Source organism: Phocoena phocoena, chromosome 19 (assembly GCF_963924675.1).
Source record: "Phocoena phocoena chromosome 19, mPhoPho1.1, whole genome shotgun sequence".
NCBI classification, from domain to species: domain Eukaryota; kingdom Metazoa; phylum Chordata; class Mammalia; order Artiodactyla; family Phocoenidae; genus Phocoena; species Phocoena phocoena.
This window is the reverse complement of record NC_089237.1, coordinates 41,936,657-41,955,944: the sequence shown is the minus strand read 5'-3', so window position 1 is coordinate 41,955,944 and position 19,288 is coordinate 41,936,657. Positions and strand designations below refer to the sequence as shown.

The 19,288-nt window shown below is 40.1% G+C and overlaps 1 protein-coding gene and 1 pseudogene across 1 annotated transcript in view; one reads left to right on the top strand and one right to left on the bottom strand.

The window, feature by feature from the left end:
* The window catches only part of PSMD11 (proteasome 26S subunit, non-ATPase 11), a 28,566-nt gene that overhangs the window by 1,923 nt on the left and 7,355 nt on the right, over positions 1-19,288 (top strand). Inside the window, exons 2-6 of the mRNA XM_065896584.1 lie at positions 573-674; positions 6,161-6,285; positions 13,050-13,121; positions 13,522-13,579; positions 15,342-15,536. Coding sequence (XP_065752656.1) covers positions 573-674; positions 6,161-6,285; positions 13,050-13,121; positions 13,522-13,579; positions 15,342-15,536 — 552 coding nt within the window. The remainder of the gene's footprint in view (positions 1-572; positions 675-6,160; positions 6,286-13,049; positions 13,122-13,521; positions 13,580-15,341; positions 15,537-19,288) is intronic.
* Positions 17,050-17,984, bottom strand: LOC136138342 (very-long-chain (3R)-3-hydroxyacyl-CoA dehydratase 1 pseudogene; annotated as a pseudogene).

Genomic DNA, 19,288 nt, shown 5'->3' with positions numbered 1-19,288 from the left:
TTCCCTCCTAAGGATCACACTGGAGCTCTGACAGGGTTATGTTTCCTGAATGGCTTTGTGGAATTATTTATCCCTAACACACCCATCAGCTGAGGCCCTCCACAGGCCTAAAGTTTATTGAAAGACTTTTGACTTTATAGTTATCAGTAACTTGGTCATTTGATTTTAGTTTGTGGCAGGTAAATGCACAGACAGGCTTGTTTAATATTTTCACATAACATAGTTCCTGGCATGGGGCTTACCACCACAACTGGAAGAACTTGCTTGAATTTTGCATTAACCAAGTGACAGCAACAGAAATCTCAGTGTATGTGGGTAAGGGAAATTCTAATTGGTAGAATGAAAAGGCACATTTAAAATCAAAAGAGAGGGATCTATTCTTATGATATACATGGGACATGTGCTGCGTGATCATTTTACTTTTTCTTGTTTAGAGTTTTTTTTTTTAAAGCTCTCTAGAATTTGTCTTTTGCTAACTGTTTGAGTTTGTAGTTGGTCTTGTGAGGGTGAAATTTCCCTTAGTTTTCATTTTTTGTCAGAATTTTAAGAGAGTTTGCATTTTCCTCTCCCAGTGAAGCGTGACATTCAGGAGAATGATGAGGAGGCAGTGCAGGTCAAAGAGCAGAGCATCCTGGAACTGGGGTCTCTCCTGGCGAAGACTGGACAAGCTGCAGGTAAGTGCTACAAGTGAATTGCTTTCTTTTACCTGAAATGCTGCGTGAAATTTTTTTTTTTTGGTTGGAGTGAGGGAACATAGGAATGCATCCATACAGTTTATTGGTAGTATAATCCAATTTTATTGCCAACTTGTTGAGCTTTAGCTTTCTATCAGGAAGTTAAGAGACCTTTACACTCACTTCTTTCATTGAAGACTTTTGTTCTGCAGATGAGGGAAAAAAATCCTGTCTCCACTATATTGTGACCTGTGATTTGTTTCTCGTTCGGCTTTTCACTGCATTCCCTTACATGTGGGCAGTAGCAGCCTTCGGTGATTTCATGGAGCTGCTGTGATGTATTTAAGATGGATAGTGACTCTAGGCCCCTGACTTCAAAATGACTAGGCATTTTGTGTCCAAGGAAGTGGCTTTGCTGTCTGATACACAATGAGTAAGACATTAAATAGAGAGAACCTTCCCAGGATTTCTCCACTGGTACCTAGGGCTTTGTGCCTGTTGTTGCCCAGACATTCTAGTTGTGATTGAACCATTGACTTTGCAAGCTTGAGATGATATTCTGATGATGGGTGTGTCCTTAGAAGCAGAGAGTCTTATTGACAAGGAAGGGCTTTTGACCAGTAAAGTGACAATAGTATTTAGAGAGTAGCCTGCTTAAAGTTAAAATGGATGATTTTTGTCAACTTTAAAGTGAATTTAGGGCTTATCTGATTAGAATGGATTAAACATGGTTGATCTTGTGAATTACTTTCCTCAAAATTATGTTGTTATCCAAAAGGATGATACGTGTAAGTTAGCAAAATTTCTTGAACTTGAAAACAAAGATCTTTTCCAGTTAAGGATGATAACTTATTAATTATTAGGCTCAGTCAATAGAAAGTTGAATAAAGTTGTATGAAATTGGGAGGATGTATTTATATGGATCTTGTACCTTATTTAAAATATCATTAAAAATATCTATAATGAGAAAAACCATTTTTGAGTGCTTATTATGAACTAGTTATTGTTTTAAGCCCAAACAGGATTTAGCTTATTGAATCCTCGAAACAACTTGGTAAGGTATATACTATTACCTATTTTATACCTGAGGAAACTGAGCACAGAAAAGTTAAATATCTTATTTAAGGGCACTCAGCTAGTATGGGAGACTCAGAATTTGAATCCATGTAGTCCTATTTCAGAGCTCATGACCTTGAAGTATTTGCTTTCCATAGTTATCCACTTATGAGTTATCAGTGGTAGGTGGTGGTTTTTTCATTTTAGGCTGACTTCTCTCCTATTTAACATGTTTATGGATTCTTTTGCCTGTCAGTTAATGTGAGCTTGGTCCACATGAAATATAATTAAAAAGGTAATTTTCCTGAAAGGATTAGAAAACCAGGTGAAATGGTTTTTTTTTTTTTTTTTTTTTTAATGGCCGCGCTGTATGGCTCTTGAGATCTTAGTTTCCTGAACAGGGATTGAACCTGGGCCCTTGGCAGTGAGAGCCCGGAGTCCTAACCACTGGACTGCCAGGGAATTCCCTGAAATGAATTTTCTGTTGTTGAACGATCCAAATGTCTGTTTTTCTCAAGTAGAATGGATAATTAAAAACAGCATGTAGTATAGTCAGTGTTTCAGAAAATTTGTCCAAAACTGTTACTGCTTTGCTTGAAGTTACTATTTCATGCTTTACTCTCTCCTTATTTCTTGCCCTCCCCTCCCTGTGACCTACCTGAGAAGTTTAGAAGTGTACAGGGAAACTTATTGGAATTTAACAGGTGAATCATAAGAACTTTAAAAAACATTTCCAGGTTACTTATCATTGTTTTCTAAGAAAGACTTTGACAAGTATAGTAAGGAAGTTTTGGGGCCTACATTCATTTACCTATCTTTGCTATTAATAATTGATCAGTTTGTGTTGTTTCCTTTGATTTTTGGGTTCCCTGAGAACAGAAGATATTTCTGTTCCATTGATTTCCAATTTTGTTTTGTTATGCATTTAATATAGGGCTAGCACTGTGCTAAGTACTCTACACAAAAAGTTTAAGGTAGGGTCCCTGATGGACATCAGTCACTTGGGAATTAATGAATTAGTGTCTGGTGCAGAATAGTGATTGAAAGCAGTGGTGTTCGTCATCAGACATGATGCCTAGGCTCAGGATCTGCAGATTTCATAGCCTGAGACTCTTAATGGAGTGTGTTGAGTTCTGTGAGGTTCTGAAAAGGAAGTTCTGGTCACACAGTTGCAAATAATTTCAGTAAGAGTAGAAGGAAGAACTCAATATGATTCTATAAGAATTAAAAAAAAAATCAGTGTGAAAATGTAAAGAAACAGAATATAACCAAGAACGACTAAGAAACAGTAATAGACTAAAATGAAAAATGAACTGAGTCTTTGGCAGCTAAGAGGTCATTTGTTTTTCTGTTAGAAGAATAACTTGGAGAAGATACTGTAATGCTAGCTAGTGCTGGAGAGAAGGGCAGACTCCTTAGCTCATGTTTCACTTCTGCCTTTTCCAGGAAGGAAAATGATTTTCAAAAAGAAAAAGATAGAAATAACATCAGAAAGAGAGAATTAAAGCTAAGGTAGGTGAGAGAAGAGAGAGCAGGTAGTCTTTTTTAAATAAGTTCAAGTTTCTAGGTTCTGACAACTTCTGTCTTTTAATATCAAAAGAATAGTTGTAGCAGATATATTTATAGAGCCACTATTATTCTGAGAAAAATCATGGAGGGTGGAGAGGTATAAGGAAACTGAGGATGGGCAAAACATTATTCCACTTTTCAAAAAGATAATGAAAAGAATAAATTCTAGACACTGTAAACTGGTAATCATCAGTAAAGTTCCAGGACAGATTATTTGATAAGTAGGTTTTAAGCACATAAAGCAGTGAGTTTATTAAGAAAAGGTTATTCCAAACTCACCTTGGTTCTCTTTGGTTAGCCTTATCAGACAGCAGATTTGCAGGGTTCCACAGGCAATGGCTTGCTAAGTGTCTTTGTAAATAAAGTTTTGTTGGAACATAGCCATACCCATTTGTTTACATACTGCCCATGACTGCTTCTGTACTACACTGGCTGAGTTGAGTACCTGCCGCTGAGACCATATAGCCCACAAAGCCAAAAATATTTACTGTCTGGTCCTTCACAGAAAAAGTTTGCCAACCCCTGGGATAGGAAGAATGATATAGACAACATAACTGATGTAAGCAGGGTCTTTGAACATTTGCCATGACAAATGGATCATTTGTCGACCTGGAGGGAAGTCTCTAGCATCATGTCATAGGGATCTGTCCTTGTTCTTCTGGTCAGTATCTGGCAGTAGAGCTAAAGCCATATCAGAAGGTGTGCTTATTTTTGTAGATGATTCAGTACAGTAGAGAACAGAATTAAGATTCAGAGTTATTGTCAAAGCCAGCAAGATTAAATTCAGTGTGGAAAGTATAAAGTTATATACTTAAACTACTTTATCAAAACAGAAGAACGGGGCTTCCCTGGTGGCGCAGTGGTTGAGAGTCCGTCTGCCGATGCAGGGGACGCGGGTTCGTGCCCCGGTCTGGGAGGATCCCGCATGCTGCGGAGCGGCTGGGCCCGTGAGCCATGGCCGCTGAGCCTGCGCGTCCGGAGCCTGTGCTCCGCGGTGGGAGAGGCCACAACGGTGAGAGGCCCACGTACCGCAAAAAAAAAAAAAAAAAAAAGAAGAACGTGGGGAATTACCTCTCTATGCAAAAAGACCTTATGGACTCAGTCTGAACAAAGAGTGCTATTAGCAAAAGCAAAACATGCTTCTTGTGTTACATGTGGCAGTCCAATCAGGAGAATTAAGCCATGACTACTGGTCTGACCCTACATGGAATGTAGATTCAGTTCTGGGGACCACAAGTGGTACATTTGCAAACTAGAGTTAATTCAGAGGAGGGCAACTAAGGTGACAAGGAATCTAGAAACCAGGACATTGGAGGAACAGTTGAAATAGTTAAAGCTGTTTAGCTTGGAGAAAGGGAAAGTTAGGGAGATATGAATGATAGTTACCTTCAAATATTTGAAGCCACGTGGAAAGAGGGTATAGACTCATGTTTCAGAAAAGAACAATTTAGTTTGACCAACACTGGAATCGTCTACTTTCTGAATATTTCTGTCACTAGGGAGTGTTTAGATTTGTTCAAGCATAGAGGGAAATGCTGTTTCAGAAGGGACATTGCACTAGACTGCTTTTAAAAAACTATGATTATATAACATAATTGACGTTTGCATAAATGCAAAAGTAATTTGAGGGAGATAAATCAGTGTAGCCTGGCATTGGCATGGAAGACTCACTAGGACTTCAGCTGGACCTAAAAGGATATCTAAGCTCTACATAGGTCGAAGTGATGGGGAGGGATTCCAGGTGGAAATGCAGCATGAGCAAGGCATGCAAGCAGGCGTGTGTGTCGTCAGTACAGGAGTGAATGGAGTGGCAGAATTGGAAAAAAATCTTAGACGGTGGGATTCACAGGTCAGTACTGGGGAGTGAAGGGAAAGATGAACTTTCCCACTCTGCGTAAAGTTCCTTTTATACCTGACACAGCCTCATGTATCCTCTCACTGCGCAGGCAGATGAGGATTCAAGACCCTGAATTAGCATTCTCAGGAGGGGGAGGCTTGCTTGCCCTGAATTCGAGTTCTCAGGAGGATGAGTCTACAGTTGGAGGCAGTGGCACCAAAGTAATTTTAACCTACATTCCAAAAGAACTTCCTTAGTTGTTTAGTTGACATATTCTCTAATTTTCACGTTTGTTTCTAAAGGTGCTCCCTTAGATTACTGTGCCACCCTTTTTTCTTATATAAGGGGTGGGGGGAACCTCTGTGGTTGACAGCTTTTTTGTCATAGTTTAAGACTTAGGTTTTGCCGATTAATGAGGAATTTTAAAAGGTTATAGTATAACTTTAAGGGACAAACACCCTAACTTTTATGTGAAAAGTTGATTCAGAAGAGTGCCATGGAAATTATATTGGTAAAAGACTAAGCTGGGCGTTACTTCAGGAAGGGAGGAAAAAAGGAACCTGGAATTGAAAAATCTCTGTTTAAGGGGAACTGCTGAGACAGACTTGGTTGGAAATTAGGAAAAAAAAAAAATTTAACTCCTCTAACCTGATAAATTTGGTAGCTGTGGGGAAGTAATTTTGTCTAAGGTGGAAGAGGCATAGCATATTTTGTGTTCTAGAAAACTGTTTTCTGAGAGTGTGAGTACTTTGCTGTACTCATGAGGCAGACAGACATGAGCTTTTCCCAGGACCCTCACAGTAATCCAGAGGCTGAGTGGGGAATGGGATACAGATTTGGTATATGTTGTTAACTTTTTTGCTACTCCATTACCTGCTAAGAATGCTTTAAATTCCTACTAAGTTTCATTTTGACTGATTCCAGACATAATTACTGGTTTTATGATCTTGGGTCATTTTTTAATAGGTATTTTGTCCCTAATATTGATGTGTACTTTTTCCTGTCTGAATTGCCTTCCACGCAGAGCTTGGAGGACTGCTGAAGTATGTGCGACCCTTCTTGAATTCCATCAGCAAGGCTAAAGCAGCTCGTCTGGTCCGATCTCTTCTTGATCTGTTTCTTGATATGGAAGCAGCTACAGGACAGGAGGTAAGCTACTTTAATGACAGAAGGTAGACAATATGGAGCAAAGTGTTGTTTCAGTGAAAGAAATGCCTGCCTGCATTGTGGTACTAATGTGGAAGGGACAACTGGGAGGACAGCGCAGGACTTATCATGTCAGTTTCTCTTTGTTACAGGGCATTTGATACTTTGGGTCTGTTCCATGCTTTGCTTTGTAAGTGGAGATTGTCAGTGGTCCCTGGAATCCTCATTACATCAGGGTCACAAACTGATTCTTGTCTTTGAGGTATTGTATTGCCACACCTTTGTAATGTTTTCTGTGTCTGTGCTACCTTTCATTCTGTGTCACAGAGCTCCTTGTGAGCACTAATTAAGTCTTGTGGCATCCCTTCTTGGCATGTCTTGTACTGCATTTATGCCTTTATTGAGGGGTGAGCATCCATCTGTTTTCGTCTTGTGTGTGCAGAAGTGACTGGTATACCTGTACATGTCGTCTGTGAGTTCCGACTAGACCCTGAGCTGCACTGAAGAGTGCCTCTTTGGAATCACTGAGCCTCTTCCCATTCTTCAAAGGTAGCTGTATTGTCTGCAATTCAGGAGAAGATGCTACCAAAGTTAGAATTCATTCTGTAAAAAGTGGCAGATTCAAGCAGGGCGTATGGTGGTTGCTTGAATCTGTTTGTAGGAAGACTGTAGTTGTTGTCTTTTCTGTAGCTTTATTGATCAGCACTCACTAGTGCCTGCTATGTGTTAGGCACTGTTATAGATACTGGGGATTCATTTGTAACAGCATACAGTTGTTGCTCTAATGAGAATTATATTTTGACGATGAAGGCAGGTAATAAACAAATATATAAAACGTCAGATGGTATAAAGGCAGGGATAGGAATTGGTAGTTGTTTATTTTATATATATATATACACACACACATATATATATATTTCATTGTTTGCCATAGCCTCTGTGGGTGTAAAAGATATGAAGGGGCTTAGTGGCATATTGAGTAAATAATGGGGAACTTCAGAAACCTAGGACATATGGATCTCACTTTAAAATCATGTAAAATGGTTTTACAAAAACCATTTTGTAAAATCTGGTTTCTTGCCTTAATGATTCTTTGAAACCTAGTTTAAACACCATAAACTAACTTCATTGTAGAAAATTCATCTGTAGTGAATTCTTCAAATTCATTTGTTTCTGAGAGAACTGTGTTTCATGACAGTAGATCAAAAATAGATATGTAGATAGCTGCCTTTTGAACCAAAGCATTAAAATTATTTTTATGAATAATTTAAAAGAAAAAGTGATTTTTCTAAGGGGTACTACTCTTATATCTAACCCTAATTTTTTAAAAAATTGTATTTGTTCTCATGAAAAAGTGACACCCCATCTTTTGTTTGAATTAGGATGCCTTGTTCTTTTTTCCTTGGCTACGCCGTGCGGCATGTGGGATCTTAGTTCCCCAACTAGGGGTCAAACCCGCACCCCCTGCATTGGAAGAAGCATGGATGGAGTCTTAACCACTGGACGGCTAAGGAAGTCCCCTAGGATGCCTTAGAATGGGCTGACCAATAAGTATTAGCTTGAAATAGACTAATAAATGTTACTTGGAACATTTTAGGCAGAAAAAACTAATTATCCAAGCTGCTGCTTTGACACTGAAGTCTTGGAATTTGTCCCTTCCCATAAACATAGAGCTGACTCTGGATAGAACTGCAGTTGTTTAATGATCAGTTCTACTCCTTTATCTAAATTATTGAAATCATAATTTAGTGCTCTCCTGTAATTGGCTAGTGGGTTTTACTGGCCTTTGTCATGTATTCCATGTCTGGAGAGGCCCTCCTTTTAACTGTGTGTGTACATTGCTATTGTTCATTGCACGTTACTTTTTTGTCAACTAGAAACCTTTCTTCCTTATCTTAGGGTGAAAGGAAACACTCTCAGGTACTGTGTCATTTTATTGTCAGTGTCATCTTAGTGCTGAGTAAGAGCTGTTGGTTTCTTTTGTTTTTGATGTTTAGTAGTGTAGCTTTTTTTTTTTTTTAAAGATTTAATTTTATTTATTTTTGGCTGCGTTGGTTCTTCGTTGCTGTGTGCAGGCTTTCTCTAACTGTGTTGAGCGGTGCTACTCTTCCTTGTGGTGCGTGGGCTTCTCATTGCAGTGGCTTCTCTTGTTGCATAGCACGGGCTCTAGGCGCGCAGGCTTCAGTAGTTGTAGCTAACGGGCTCTAGAGCACAGGCTCAGTAGTTGTGGCGCACGGGCTTAGTTGCTCCGTGGTATGTGGGGTCTTCCCGGACCAGGGATTGAACCTGTGTCCCCTGCATTGGCAGGTGGATTCTTATCCACTGTGCCACCAGGGAAGTCACAGTAGTTTAGCTTTTTATCAAGAGCGAGAGTCTTAATCCACTTAGCAGGTCTTCTTTCAGTAATTTTTGTGGATTATAGGTTATTCAACATGGCAGCATCAACATCCAGCCATTTATTAAATTCTGTCAGTGCAGCTTTCTTCAATCTCTGTTCTCCACCTCTTTTTATATTTGTTCTCTATGTACAGCTGCTGTCTAGTTTGGGTTCTAATTCTTCTCTCTTTTTTTTTTGAGGTATTGTTGATATATACAGTGGGTTCTAATTATTTCTTTTTTTGTTGTTTTTTAACATCTTTATTGGAGTATAATTGCTTTACGAATTATTTCTTACTTAGACTACTGCAAAAGCCTCGTACCACCATTTTGAGAGATATCCCCACCAAGTAACCCTCTGAACATTTAATTCCCCTCTCTGTTCACCTGTAACTTGAGCCTTCAGTGACTCTCTGTTGCCTATAGAATTAGGTATTACATGTTTTTCTACAATACAGCTTAGCATGACAGTCTGGTCTCCTAGTACTCTATGAAATGTACCAAACATGCCAGCCTTGTTGGATGCTTGCTGAGCAAGTCCTGTACACTCTTCATGATAGTACCTTTCCCTTCTGTAGTTCCATGTCAAGTACCACCTCCTCTGAAATCTTTCCTTGTTGACGTCACTGTGATCTTAACTCTTCAGTGATCCACATTATATTTTGTACATGTTATATTTTTGATTATGCCTTGTATGATGATTACCTGAACATTTGCTTTATTTTCTTTCCTTTTTAAAATTAAAAAAAATATTTATTTATTTATTTTTGGCTGCTTTGGGTCTTTGTTGCTGCACGCAGGCTTTCTCTAGTTGTGGCGAGCGGGGGGGGGCTTCTCTTCATTGTGATGCACGGGCTTCTCATTGCGGTGGCTTCTGTTGTTGCAGAGCATGGGCTCTAGGTGCATGGGCTTCAGTAGTTGTGGCACGCGTGCTCAGTAGTTGTGGCTTGAGGCTATAGAGTACAGGCTCAGTAGTTGTAGAGCATGGGCTCAGTTGTTCCACGGCATGTGGGATCTTCCAGGACCAGGGCTTGAACCTGTGTCCCCTGCATTGGCAGGCGGATTCTTAACCACTGTGCCACCAGGGAAGTCCCTTGCTTTATTTTATTTACTGTAATATAGTCTCATTTGGGTGAAGCCCTATATCCCTTGTAGTACCACAGTGCCTTTCTCATTCCTAATTCATGGCTATTCCTTAACCATGGCTGCCTCTGACCTCACCTACCATATACTTTCTTTACAGCTGTAACACTGGCCTTTTGCCTTAGCTTTAAACTGTTCTAGCTTTGGGGCATTTTTATACATCTGACTTTTTTTTTTTTGCCGCGCTGCATTGCTTGTGGGATCTTAGTTCCCTGACCAGGGATCGAACCTGTGCCCCCTGCAATGGAAGCACTGAGTCCTAACCACTGTACCGCCAGGGAAGTCCCGCTCTCAGCCTGATCTTAACACGGCTTTTTTCTTCACATCATTTTCAAGTCTTTGCTTACATCTCATTTCCTCAGAGACCTTCTGTTATCACCTTATCTAAAATACCTGTCTCTGCTTTCTTCGTATTTATTTTACTTATTAACATCCGTTTCCTACTTAGAGTATAAGTTTCATGAGGTTAGGTACTGTGTCCTATTTACTGCTGCATCCTCTGCACTTAGAGTAGTTGGGCCCAGAGAAGCTACATAACTAGTGTTTGTTGAGGGAATGTATGGATTATGCCTTCTGGATGGTAGGTGCTCAGGAGATACTTTGTTGAATTAAGACTTAAGTTTATTGACTTGAGATATAAGCACGGGGTATTGTTACTACATTTGTTTATGTGACTCAGGGCCTCTGACTTGGGGAAATTGGATATGGTCTTCTTCATCTTGGAAAATTCTAGGTTCTTTTAAAATTCTTTGATTGACTAATGGGAAAGGATAGAGGAGCAAGTCATAGGTGGATCACTGTCAGAGTACTGTTGAGGCCTGAGGCAAAATATGAAGTGTTAGGAGAGCTAGAGTATTGGGGAGTTTAACCAAGAGCTAGAGTATTGGGGAGTTTAACACCAAGAGTATGGGGGAGGGGATTTTCCTTGCCTTTTTGTATTTGGGGACTGACCATAAGTCAGATCTACAGAACAATCTTCAGCTTGCTGTATTCCGAAAGCTGGTATGATTCAGGTTAGGTTCTGGTCATTTGCAATTTGCAGTACTAAAGTTTAGAGCCTAGGGAGTGAGGCTATATGGGTGGGGTGGGGGACTGAGGATTGGGGTGGTTAGCAAGGGGAGGGGAGTAGAGAGTTGGGGTGAAGAGAGGAGCAAGAAGAGTGAACCAGATCCCTGCCAAATAGTGAACTGAAATTCCAGAGTTCATTCTATCTTCTAGGGATCTCTAGGAAGTTTCTGTGGGAAGCCATTTTTTGGTATAGTCTATCCAGCTAAAACACAATAGGACATTTTAAGAAACGTTACATCAAAAATCCTATTAATGAAACAATTATTTCAAGGGAAGAAAGGGAGTTTGTGCTAGAGAATTTCAGACTTAGAATGGTAGTTAACTTTTCCCCTTAGGAATTTAGTTAATAGAGGCATATAAAAAATGGTTAAGTGTATTTATTTAAAGCTAATCTTGACCGTGTCAAGCTTTTGTACTCAAGTAGGGCTTCCTCCAGAAGCATGGGCTTCTTGTGTATTCTTATCCCCTTTATCAGTCATCATTAGCATTAACAAAGGACAAAACCTCTCAAGCTATGTAGCAAGGGCAGTGGCCTTTAAAATTTTTTCTTAAAACTGAAGCACTGGTTTCACCAATTATAGTCCCAGATATTGCAAAGCATGTACCCTGTAATTGATAACAGATAGGCAGTTCATGTTGTACAAATTCCCTGCTGTAGGAGAAATGTCTGTATTGACCTGAGTTTATTAAGGCTGGGTTGAGGTAGGGTCAAGTTGTGGTCCCAACAGCTGAATACATGACCTTGGGTGAGTCACTTAACATCTGGACTGTCAGGGAAATGAGGACAGGTTGAGATGCTAGAGTAGAACTCAGTGTTTCTTAATTAGGGATATACATCAGAGTGGCCAACCTTTTATTCCAGACTACTGGATCAGGAGCCTAGGCGTTCATTTCTGCATTGTTTGAAAAAGCTTGCTGAGTAAAACTGATGGTAAGCCCCCGAAGACACGTAGGACTGAAGATGTTTATTCTTGTTGCTAAAAATGTTCAGCAAAATATTTGCAGTTCCATTCATTTCATGAACAGAGATATTACTTTGAGTTTGGCTTTTTAGAACAAAACTCAAAACTGTGAAATTGTGATTGGCTTGCTTTTATTTTAGGTTTTGTAGAATTTACTGTATGAGGGCAGTTGAGTTTAGAGTTGGGGACTAAGTAGCCACTAGGGGGCTCTAGTGAGTTATAAAGATTTCATTGACTCTTACTGGTGAATCCTCCAAATACCACGTAATGTCATCCATTTATCTAAAGGCAGGTCTGTCAATTTGGATTATGTCCCTTTACTTTTCCCTCCTTGTAACATCTCTTAAGAGAAATTGGGATTTACATAAAAACCTGTTCTTTTAGCACTTAGTTCTCTGGAAAGCTCAGTTTCTTTTTATGCTCTGATTATGAATCTTAACTCGCAGTAACAGAAGTGATACAAGATCTGAAGCTCTTAATATGTACTTGTCAGAGCTACTATGGCAAGGGTACCTATAGCATGTAGACTATCTAGCATAGAACACTACTTTACGTTAGTTACTTTGCATGGTACCTTACTGCTTGGGTAGCATATAGAACTGGGGTTCAAAGTGCCTTTAAAGAAAGCTTAAAAGCCCCTTAAAGTGTTAGGCTAATTCTCATTTCTTTTTACTTCCTTTAGTACAAGCTAAGTTTGCTGTATTGTGATGAGAATTGTTGGTTGCACTTCTTAGAATCTGGAAGGGAAAAGCCAGCTGGGCCTTTTGAGTCTTACAAGCAACTGTTAGGAGTTAGACACTTGTGCCTAGGCTGAGAATTTCTCCCCTTTATGACCAATATAGTCACATGAACACATTACTATTACTATTCAGGGAGAAATTTCTGCTTTAAATATTTCTCAGCCATTATAGAAATCTACATTCCAGCACTATGTATGTAGCCTGGGTCCCTCCTGGGACAGTAGAAGAGGAATCTTGAAGATGAAGCTATTTTCCAGGGGAACACAATCTAAGCACAAAGATACTTTGCGTGTAAAAAGCCAAGTTGATTTTCCATTATGCTATAATCATTACATATTGAGATACTGGGGATCAAGACATGCCACTGAGACAGTAAACATGGGTATGTAAGGAGGAGATGAAAGCTGTTCTCCAGAGCAAGGCTTGTGGGAAGAACATGAAGACATAATGTTGCACGTACTGTCTCTCCCTGTTGCAGGTCGAGTTGTGTTTAGAGTGCATCGAATGGGCCAAATCAGAGAAGAGAACTTTCTTACGCCAAGCTTTGGAGGTATGTGCCTACATTAGTACTGATTTCAGATCTCTAGGCATTTGAAGGACTGTGCATATAAGTAATACCATCGTGATCAAAAGTATTTTCAGCAACTTTGTATTATCCAGGCACCTGAAATTATTGGTAGCAGTGTCCCACTCATGAGAATTGCTCTGGTTGAAGTTTTGAGACAGACCTGCTGCTTGGCTCGGAAAAGTAAGCAGCAACGTGGTTTAGTCAGTCACTGGCTATAATAGGAGATAATATCACGGGCTAGATGATTTTTTAGCCTGAATTTGATGCTTTCATCAGGACTTGAATATTCAACAGTAACAGTTCTGTGACTGTCAATCTTTGATTTCTTTCTTTGGCTTTTTTCCTCCCCTTTCCGTCAGTCAATGCCTTTTCTCTTTCCTAGGCAAGACTGGTGTCTTTGTACTTTGATACCAAGAGGTACCAGGAAGCATTGCATTTGGGTAAGTAAGCTGGTGGAAGCTAGTAAGGCGTCTGTAGCTGGCTAAATGAATGTATTCCAAACCTGGCTACTCTTATTAGTTACATATTAATAATTTATATTCTGCCTACTTCTAAGAAGGATTTAGTGTGGCTTACATTTACTCAATCTGTCATGGAAAAATGCCATTTAGAAGTTCTAAGAAACTAACTGTCAACTTTAGAGAACAAAAGAGTCAAATTGCTCATATTTACTATCACATCTACTGTATCTGTTTATAATTCTTAAAATCTATTTTAAATATCAAGAAATTAACTGGGTGCAAATACATAGGAAACCTGAAGTGGGCCTACTAAAGGCTTTTCCTTTTGGCTTTTAAACACTGTGAAATCTTTGCCTGCTGTTTTTTTCTTTAAATTAATGGATACATCTGGACTGTTTTCCCCAGATGGAAGAACACGGCTTTCGTGATCTATTAAGTTGAAAAAATTGCCAATATTCAATTCTTATTCTGCAAAAATGGAAATCTCATATGGTTCAAACAACTAGTAGCATTACAAAAAATAACAGGTTTATTGAGATATAATTCACAGACCATAAAATTCACCCTTTAAAAGTGTACAATCAGCGATTTTTAGTATATTCACAGAGTTGTGCCACTGTCACCACTGTCTGATTTCAAACATTTTCATCCCCCCCGAACGTAACCTTGTACCCATTAGTTGTCTCTTCCCATTAATTCCCCATCCATCATCTCTGCCTGCCCACCTTCCCAGGCAATCACTAACTACTTTTTGCCTCTTTAGATTTGCCTATTCTGGACATTTCACATAAATGGAATCATACAGTATGTGGTCTTTTTGATTGGCTTTTTCTCTTAGCATAATGTTTTCAAGGTTCATCTGTGTTGTGGCATATAGCAGTGCTTTTACTGATGAATAATATTCTGTTGTATAGCTGTACAAGATTTTATTCATTCATCAGTTGATGGACATTTAGATTGTTTCCACCTTTTGGCTATTATGAATACTGCTGTGAACAGGTTTTATGTGGACATGTTTTTCTTTTGGGTATAATATACCCAGAAGTAGAATTGCTGGGTCATATGGTAACTCTATTTAGCTTTTGAGGAGCTGCCAAACTGTTTTCCAAAGTGGCTGCACCATTTTACATTATCACCAGCAATGTATGAGGAGAGTTCCAGTTTCTCCAGATCCTCACCAACATTTCCTAATATTGTCTGTCTTTTTAATTTTAGCCATCTTAGTGGGTGTGAAGTAGTATCTCATTTTGGTTTTGAGTTACATTTCCCTAATGACTAAACTAGTGATGTTGAGCAGGGGGAAGAAGGTCTATTTGGAGAATGTTAGTATATCCAAAGCTCTTTCCTTCCCCCACCAACCCTAGTGCCTGGTGTTTCTTATGTAGTCTTGTGATTATTGGACAGGAAGAGAGTGAGATCAAGTGTCTCTCTGAACTGGATAAGTAATTTCAGCATTTTCTGGGTGGGGATTCCCACTGTATTCAAATCTTAGGAGTAAACTTATATGATTCTCAGCTGTAATGTCCTTTGTGTGCAGAAAGGCTTCAAAGAGATCTGTGTTTCTCTTTGGAAGATAGCACATTAGCAGAAAATTTAAGTCTTGCAAATAAATAACCTCTTTTTGAGTTCAGGCAGGTTTCTTTATCCTGAGTGTTCTTATGAGGGTGAGAGGGAAATATTACAATTTTAAAATATTAAGATTATGGCTAACAAAGGGGGTATATGTTTTTTCTTTCTCCAGGTTCTCAGTTGCTGCGGGAGTTGAAAAAGATGGATGACAAAGCCCTTTTGGTGGAAGTACAGCTATTAGAAAGCAAAACATACCATGCCCTGAGCAACCTGCCAAAAGCCCGAGCTGCCTTAACCTCTGCTCGAACCACAGCAAATGCCATTTACTGCCCCCCTAAATTGCAGGCCACCTTGGATATGCAGTCAGGTAACACCCCATGTTTTCTTAAAGCTCATCTTACCTCACAGGTGAAAGGACTGGGGAGTTGGGGCTGGAGAATAAAATTGGCTGTTTTGGCTCAAGCTTCCTCAGAGAAACCAATGCAAGGTTACCTCTCTCACTAGCTGCCCCCCTCCTCTTCACTTGCTGTTAACTGCCTAAAATATATTAAGAACATGCTTAATCTGTGGTTGACCAGGCAAACTGATTGTTAGAGTCAACACCCTAGAGAGGTCTCACTTAGGTTTAAAAAGCTCTCCCTTATCTTCCATCTTAGTCACTTACTCAGAATGGTAGCACTTCTCTCCAGAATTGGACTAACCCAAGTCTCTTGTCACTTGGAGACCTTTGTAAAGCATGTTGGACTTTTCTAAGGGGCCTCAGATCTAGGCTGAGGAAAGACACCACCCCACCACCCCATTTCAGTGGAGTGTAGTGGGTTGCTTTCTGATGGAGTGTGTGAATTTTGGGGCTAGGAGGCCATGGATTGGCAATAGAATACTTTTTCTTGTAGTCAGCAGCTTTTATTAGTTATAACTTATCATTATTGAAGGAGCATTATTGGAGTCAGAGGACTAACTAATGTTACCTGGTATTACCTCTTCGCAATCTTTGTTTCCATGTAAAACTGTAAGAGGGAGATAATAGCTACCATACTTGCCTCTCAGGTATTGTAAGTATCAAATGGCATGTTCTGTTGATTCAGGTTAAAAGCAGAAGCTCTAGAAAAAAGTCTAGAAAACAACTTTTCTAGGTTGAAATTTTGGTTCTGCAGATTTCTAGCTGTGTGACTGGGCAAGTTACTTAAAGTTTTCTTTAGCTCATCTGAAAAATGGTGATAAATAATTGTACCTCCTCACAGGATGGGAGTGAGGATTAAATGAGATGATGAATGTAAGCTCTTATCACACAGTACCTTGCTTTGACCAAATACCGGCACTTTGTTTAAGCCACTACTCTTCATTATGTTATTTCTTTACGGTCAAGAGATGAACTTGCATCTTATTTCTCAGAGCAAATAGAGGCCATTTTTATGTGAACCTGCTTTATTTCTCTTTCCTCCCCAGAATTTGTATCATTGTTCATTTTTACCCATTATCAAGCATGATCCTTCTACCTGTCCTTTTTTTTTTTGCGGTACGCGGGCCTCTCACTGTTGTGGTCTCTCCCGTTGCGGAGCACAGCCTCCAGACGCGCGGGCTCAGTGGCCATGGCTCATGGGCCCAGCCGCTCCGCGGCATGTGGGATCTTCCCGGACCGGGGCACGAACCCGTGTCCCCTGCATTGGCAGGTGGACTCTCAACCAGTGCGCCACCAGGGAAGCCCCTACCTGTCCTTTTTAAGTCTTTAGTTTTTTCAATTCTATGTCTAGTTTTTCGTCTCCACTTGGATCTTCCTCTCTGTCTTTTTTTTTCTCATCAAGCTGTTTATTCTTGTTATTAAAACTTGGACTCCAGTAATCCTGGTTATTCTGGAAAAAGCACCTTGTTGTAGGGATCATTTAATCATCCTTTTCGACAGTCACCTCTCCATGAAGCACCTGTCTTCTCTGATGTAACGTATGAAAGTAGAGTTGTGGAAACAATGGTATATATGAGGCCATGGTTATAAGAAGAAAATGACAGTAGTCAAAAGAGACATTGTATTTATTGGGAAGTCTTATTGAGAACGTTCCTGTTTTCTTCACATGTGGTAAGGCAGTGTATATCGTATGTCGCATATTGTATGAAGTTTACCAGCAACTCCGACAGGATATAAGATGATAAAAAAATTATATTGGTTTTATACTATGAGTAACGAGCCACACCATAAAGATTCTTGAACTCCCTTGGACCCCAGCCACAAGCACAGAAGTAGGTACAATTCCAATTAAACAGTGGACTATCTCAAGCAAGACAAATGTCTGGAAAAATTTAAGTGTCTTCTGAATACTTTATATAAACCTTTGTGTGTTCCTTTTTCCATATAAAAACGTACCGTGGCAATAGGCAGTACCAGCCACCTCGCGTTCATGGTGATATTGTAGAAGGTGAGCCAGGCGGTGGCCAACAAGCCCAGGCACCTCGTCTTGCCCACGGCCTCCCTCTCCTCGCCGGCCTCCGAGGCACCGCCGTTGGTGCCGACCTCCTTGCTGGGGGGACGTGAACAAGAGGGGCAGAGGAGCAGAAGGGGGCCTGGCTGAGCGCACTGCTGAAACGCCCACTGCTGCCGCCACGCCCGGCCCCCCGGCCTTCCTGTCAGTCTTTGAATGGCCCCAGCTGAAAAAGCACAGCCTTTTGTCCTTTCTAAATTGCTGTCTTCTCCTTTTCTGTCAAGCTTCTTGGAAAAGTTGAAAGAATGTCATTACTTTGGTGTCTCTGTTGACTCCTTGCAAGACAGTAACTCCCCTCTATCCTCTGTCAGATTTGGGGGGGTTGACACTGTTGAGCACTCCATGCTTCTTTGACAGCATTGTCTTCTTGGTTCTCCTCCCTTGACTAATTATCCTCAGTCACTCTTTCTTCTGATGTATCAGGTTGAGTCTGTCTCCAAATCTGCCCTTTCCTTTCCATTTCTACAATCACTGCTCTAATTAATGCCACCGGACCACTGGAGTAGTCTTTTACTGATCTAACTGTTCCTAGTCACTTTTCTCAATCCATCTTGCTTACTAGTCCTAAAGTCATTTTTTGGAAACAGATCTGATCATGTAACTCCAATGGTTTCCCATTATCCTCAGGCTATTTTACTTTAACAGTGCATTGAGAAGGAAGACATCCTTTTCATGGTTATCTCTGGTTTTCAGTCCTAGTCACCAAATGACTTCGTGTGTTCTGCTTCTGTGCCTTTATATATTTTGTCTTCTGTGCTTGGAATTCCCCTTTCCATCTTCTCCCCTTGGCAAACTCCTATGCATCCTTCCAGATCAAGCTCACATGTCTGCCTTATAAACCCTCTTCAGTGCCTTCTTTACTTTGGACTTCCCTGTGAAAGGTATATTCTTTGGTACATATTACGGTACTAATCTCCTTGTTTCTGTTTTGATGACCACTGTGAGACTGTGAGCTCCTTCAGGGCCTTAATTCATATTTATTTTCTCTATAGTAGTTATATCAGTGCTTGGCACATGGTAGGCCCTTGTTAATATTTGTGTTGAATGAGTAACAGTCTAGTGTTTTGTTTCTTTAAATAATAAATGTCCTATGCCAGCTGTGATGCTTGTAGTCCTAATGTGGTCTCTGTTTGCTAATGTGTTTTGGAAAGCAGTATACCAGTTCTTCTTTACTTTTTTCTTTATTTAATCAGTCTTATTTTTTGTCTGGTCTATTCTAGCTCTGGACTGGGAAGAATGGGAAAATGGGCATTTGTCTCATTTAATTTGGCAGTGCTAGTAGTCTGTTGGGTATTTTTGAGGGAGGTCTCCTTGGCTACAGAGGAGGGTGGGTTTTCTCCAGGCCTCTGTAGTTAAGAACAGTAGTAGAAGGACCTGAATCCTTCAGCCTCTAAACAGGAGGGTTTTTGGGTAGGTTTGGCACATATCACTCAGTAGTGGTTATTAATTCATAAGTTCCCAACTGGCATGCCAGGCATACAGGTATGTGATGGGTGGTCTGAAACAGTGATCCCCTGGGGTCATGTGTAAGCAGTTTCATCCTTTTACTCCAGTGTGCTGAATACTTTATTCGTGTACCTTGATGTGGAAAAGTTGGGAAGCCCTGTGGTAAACAAATGGATGTGGCTGAGGCAGGGTTAGAACTGAT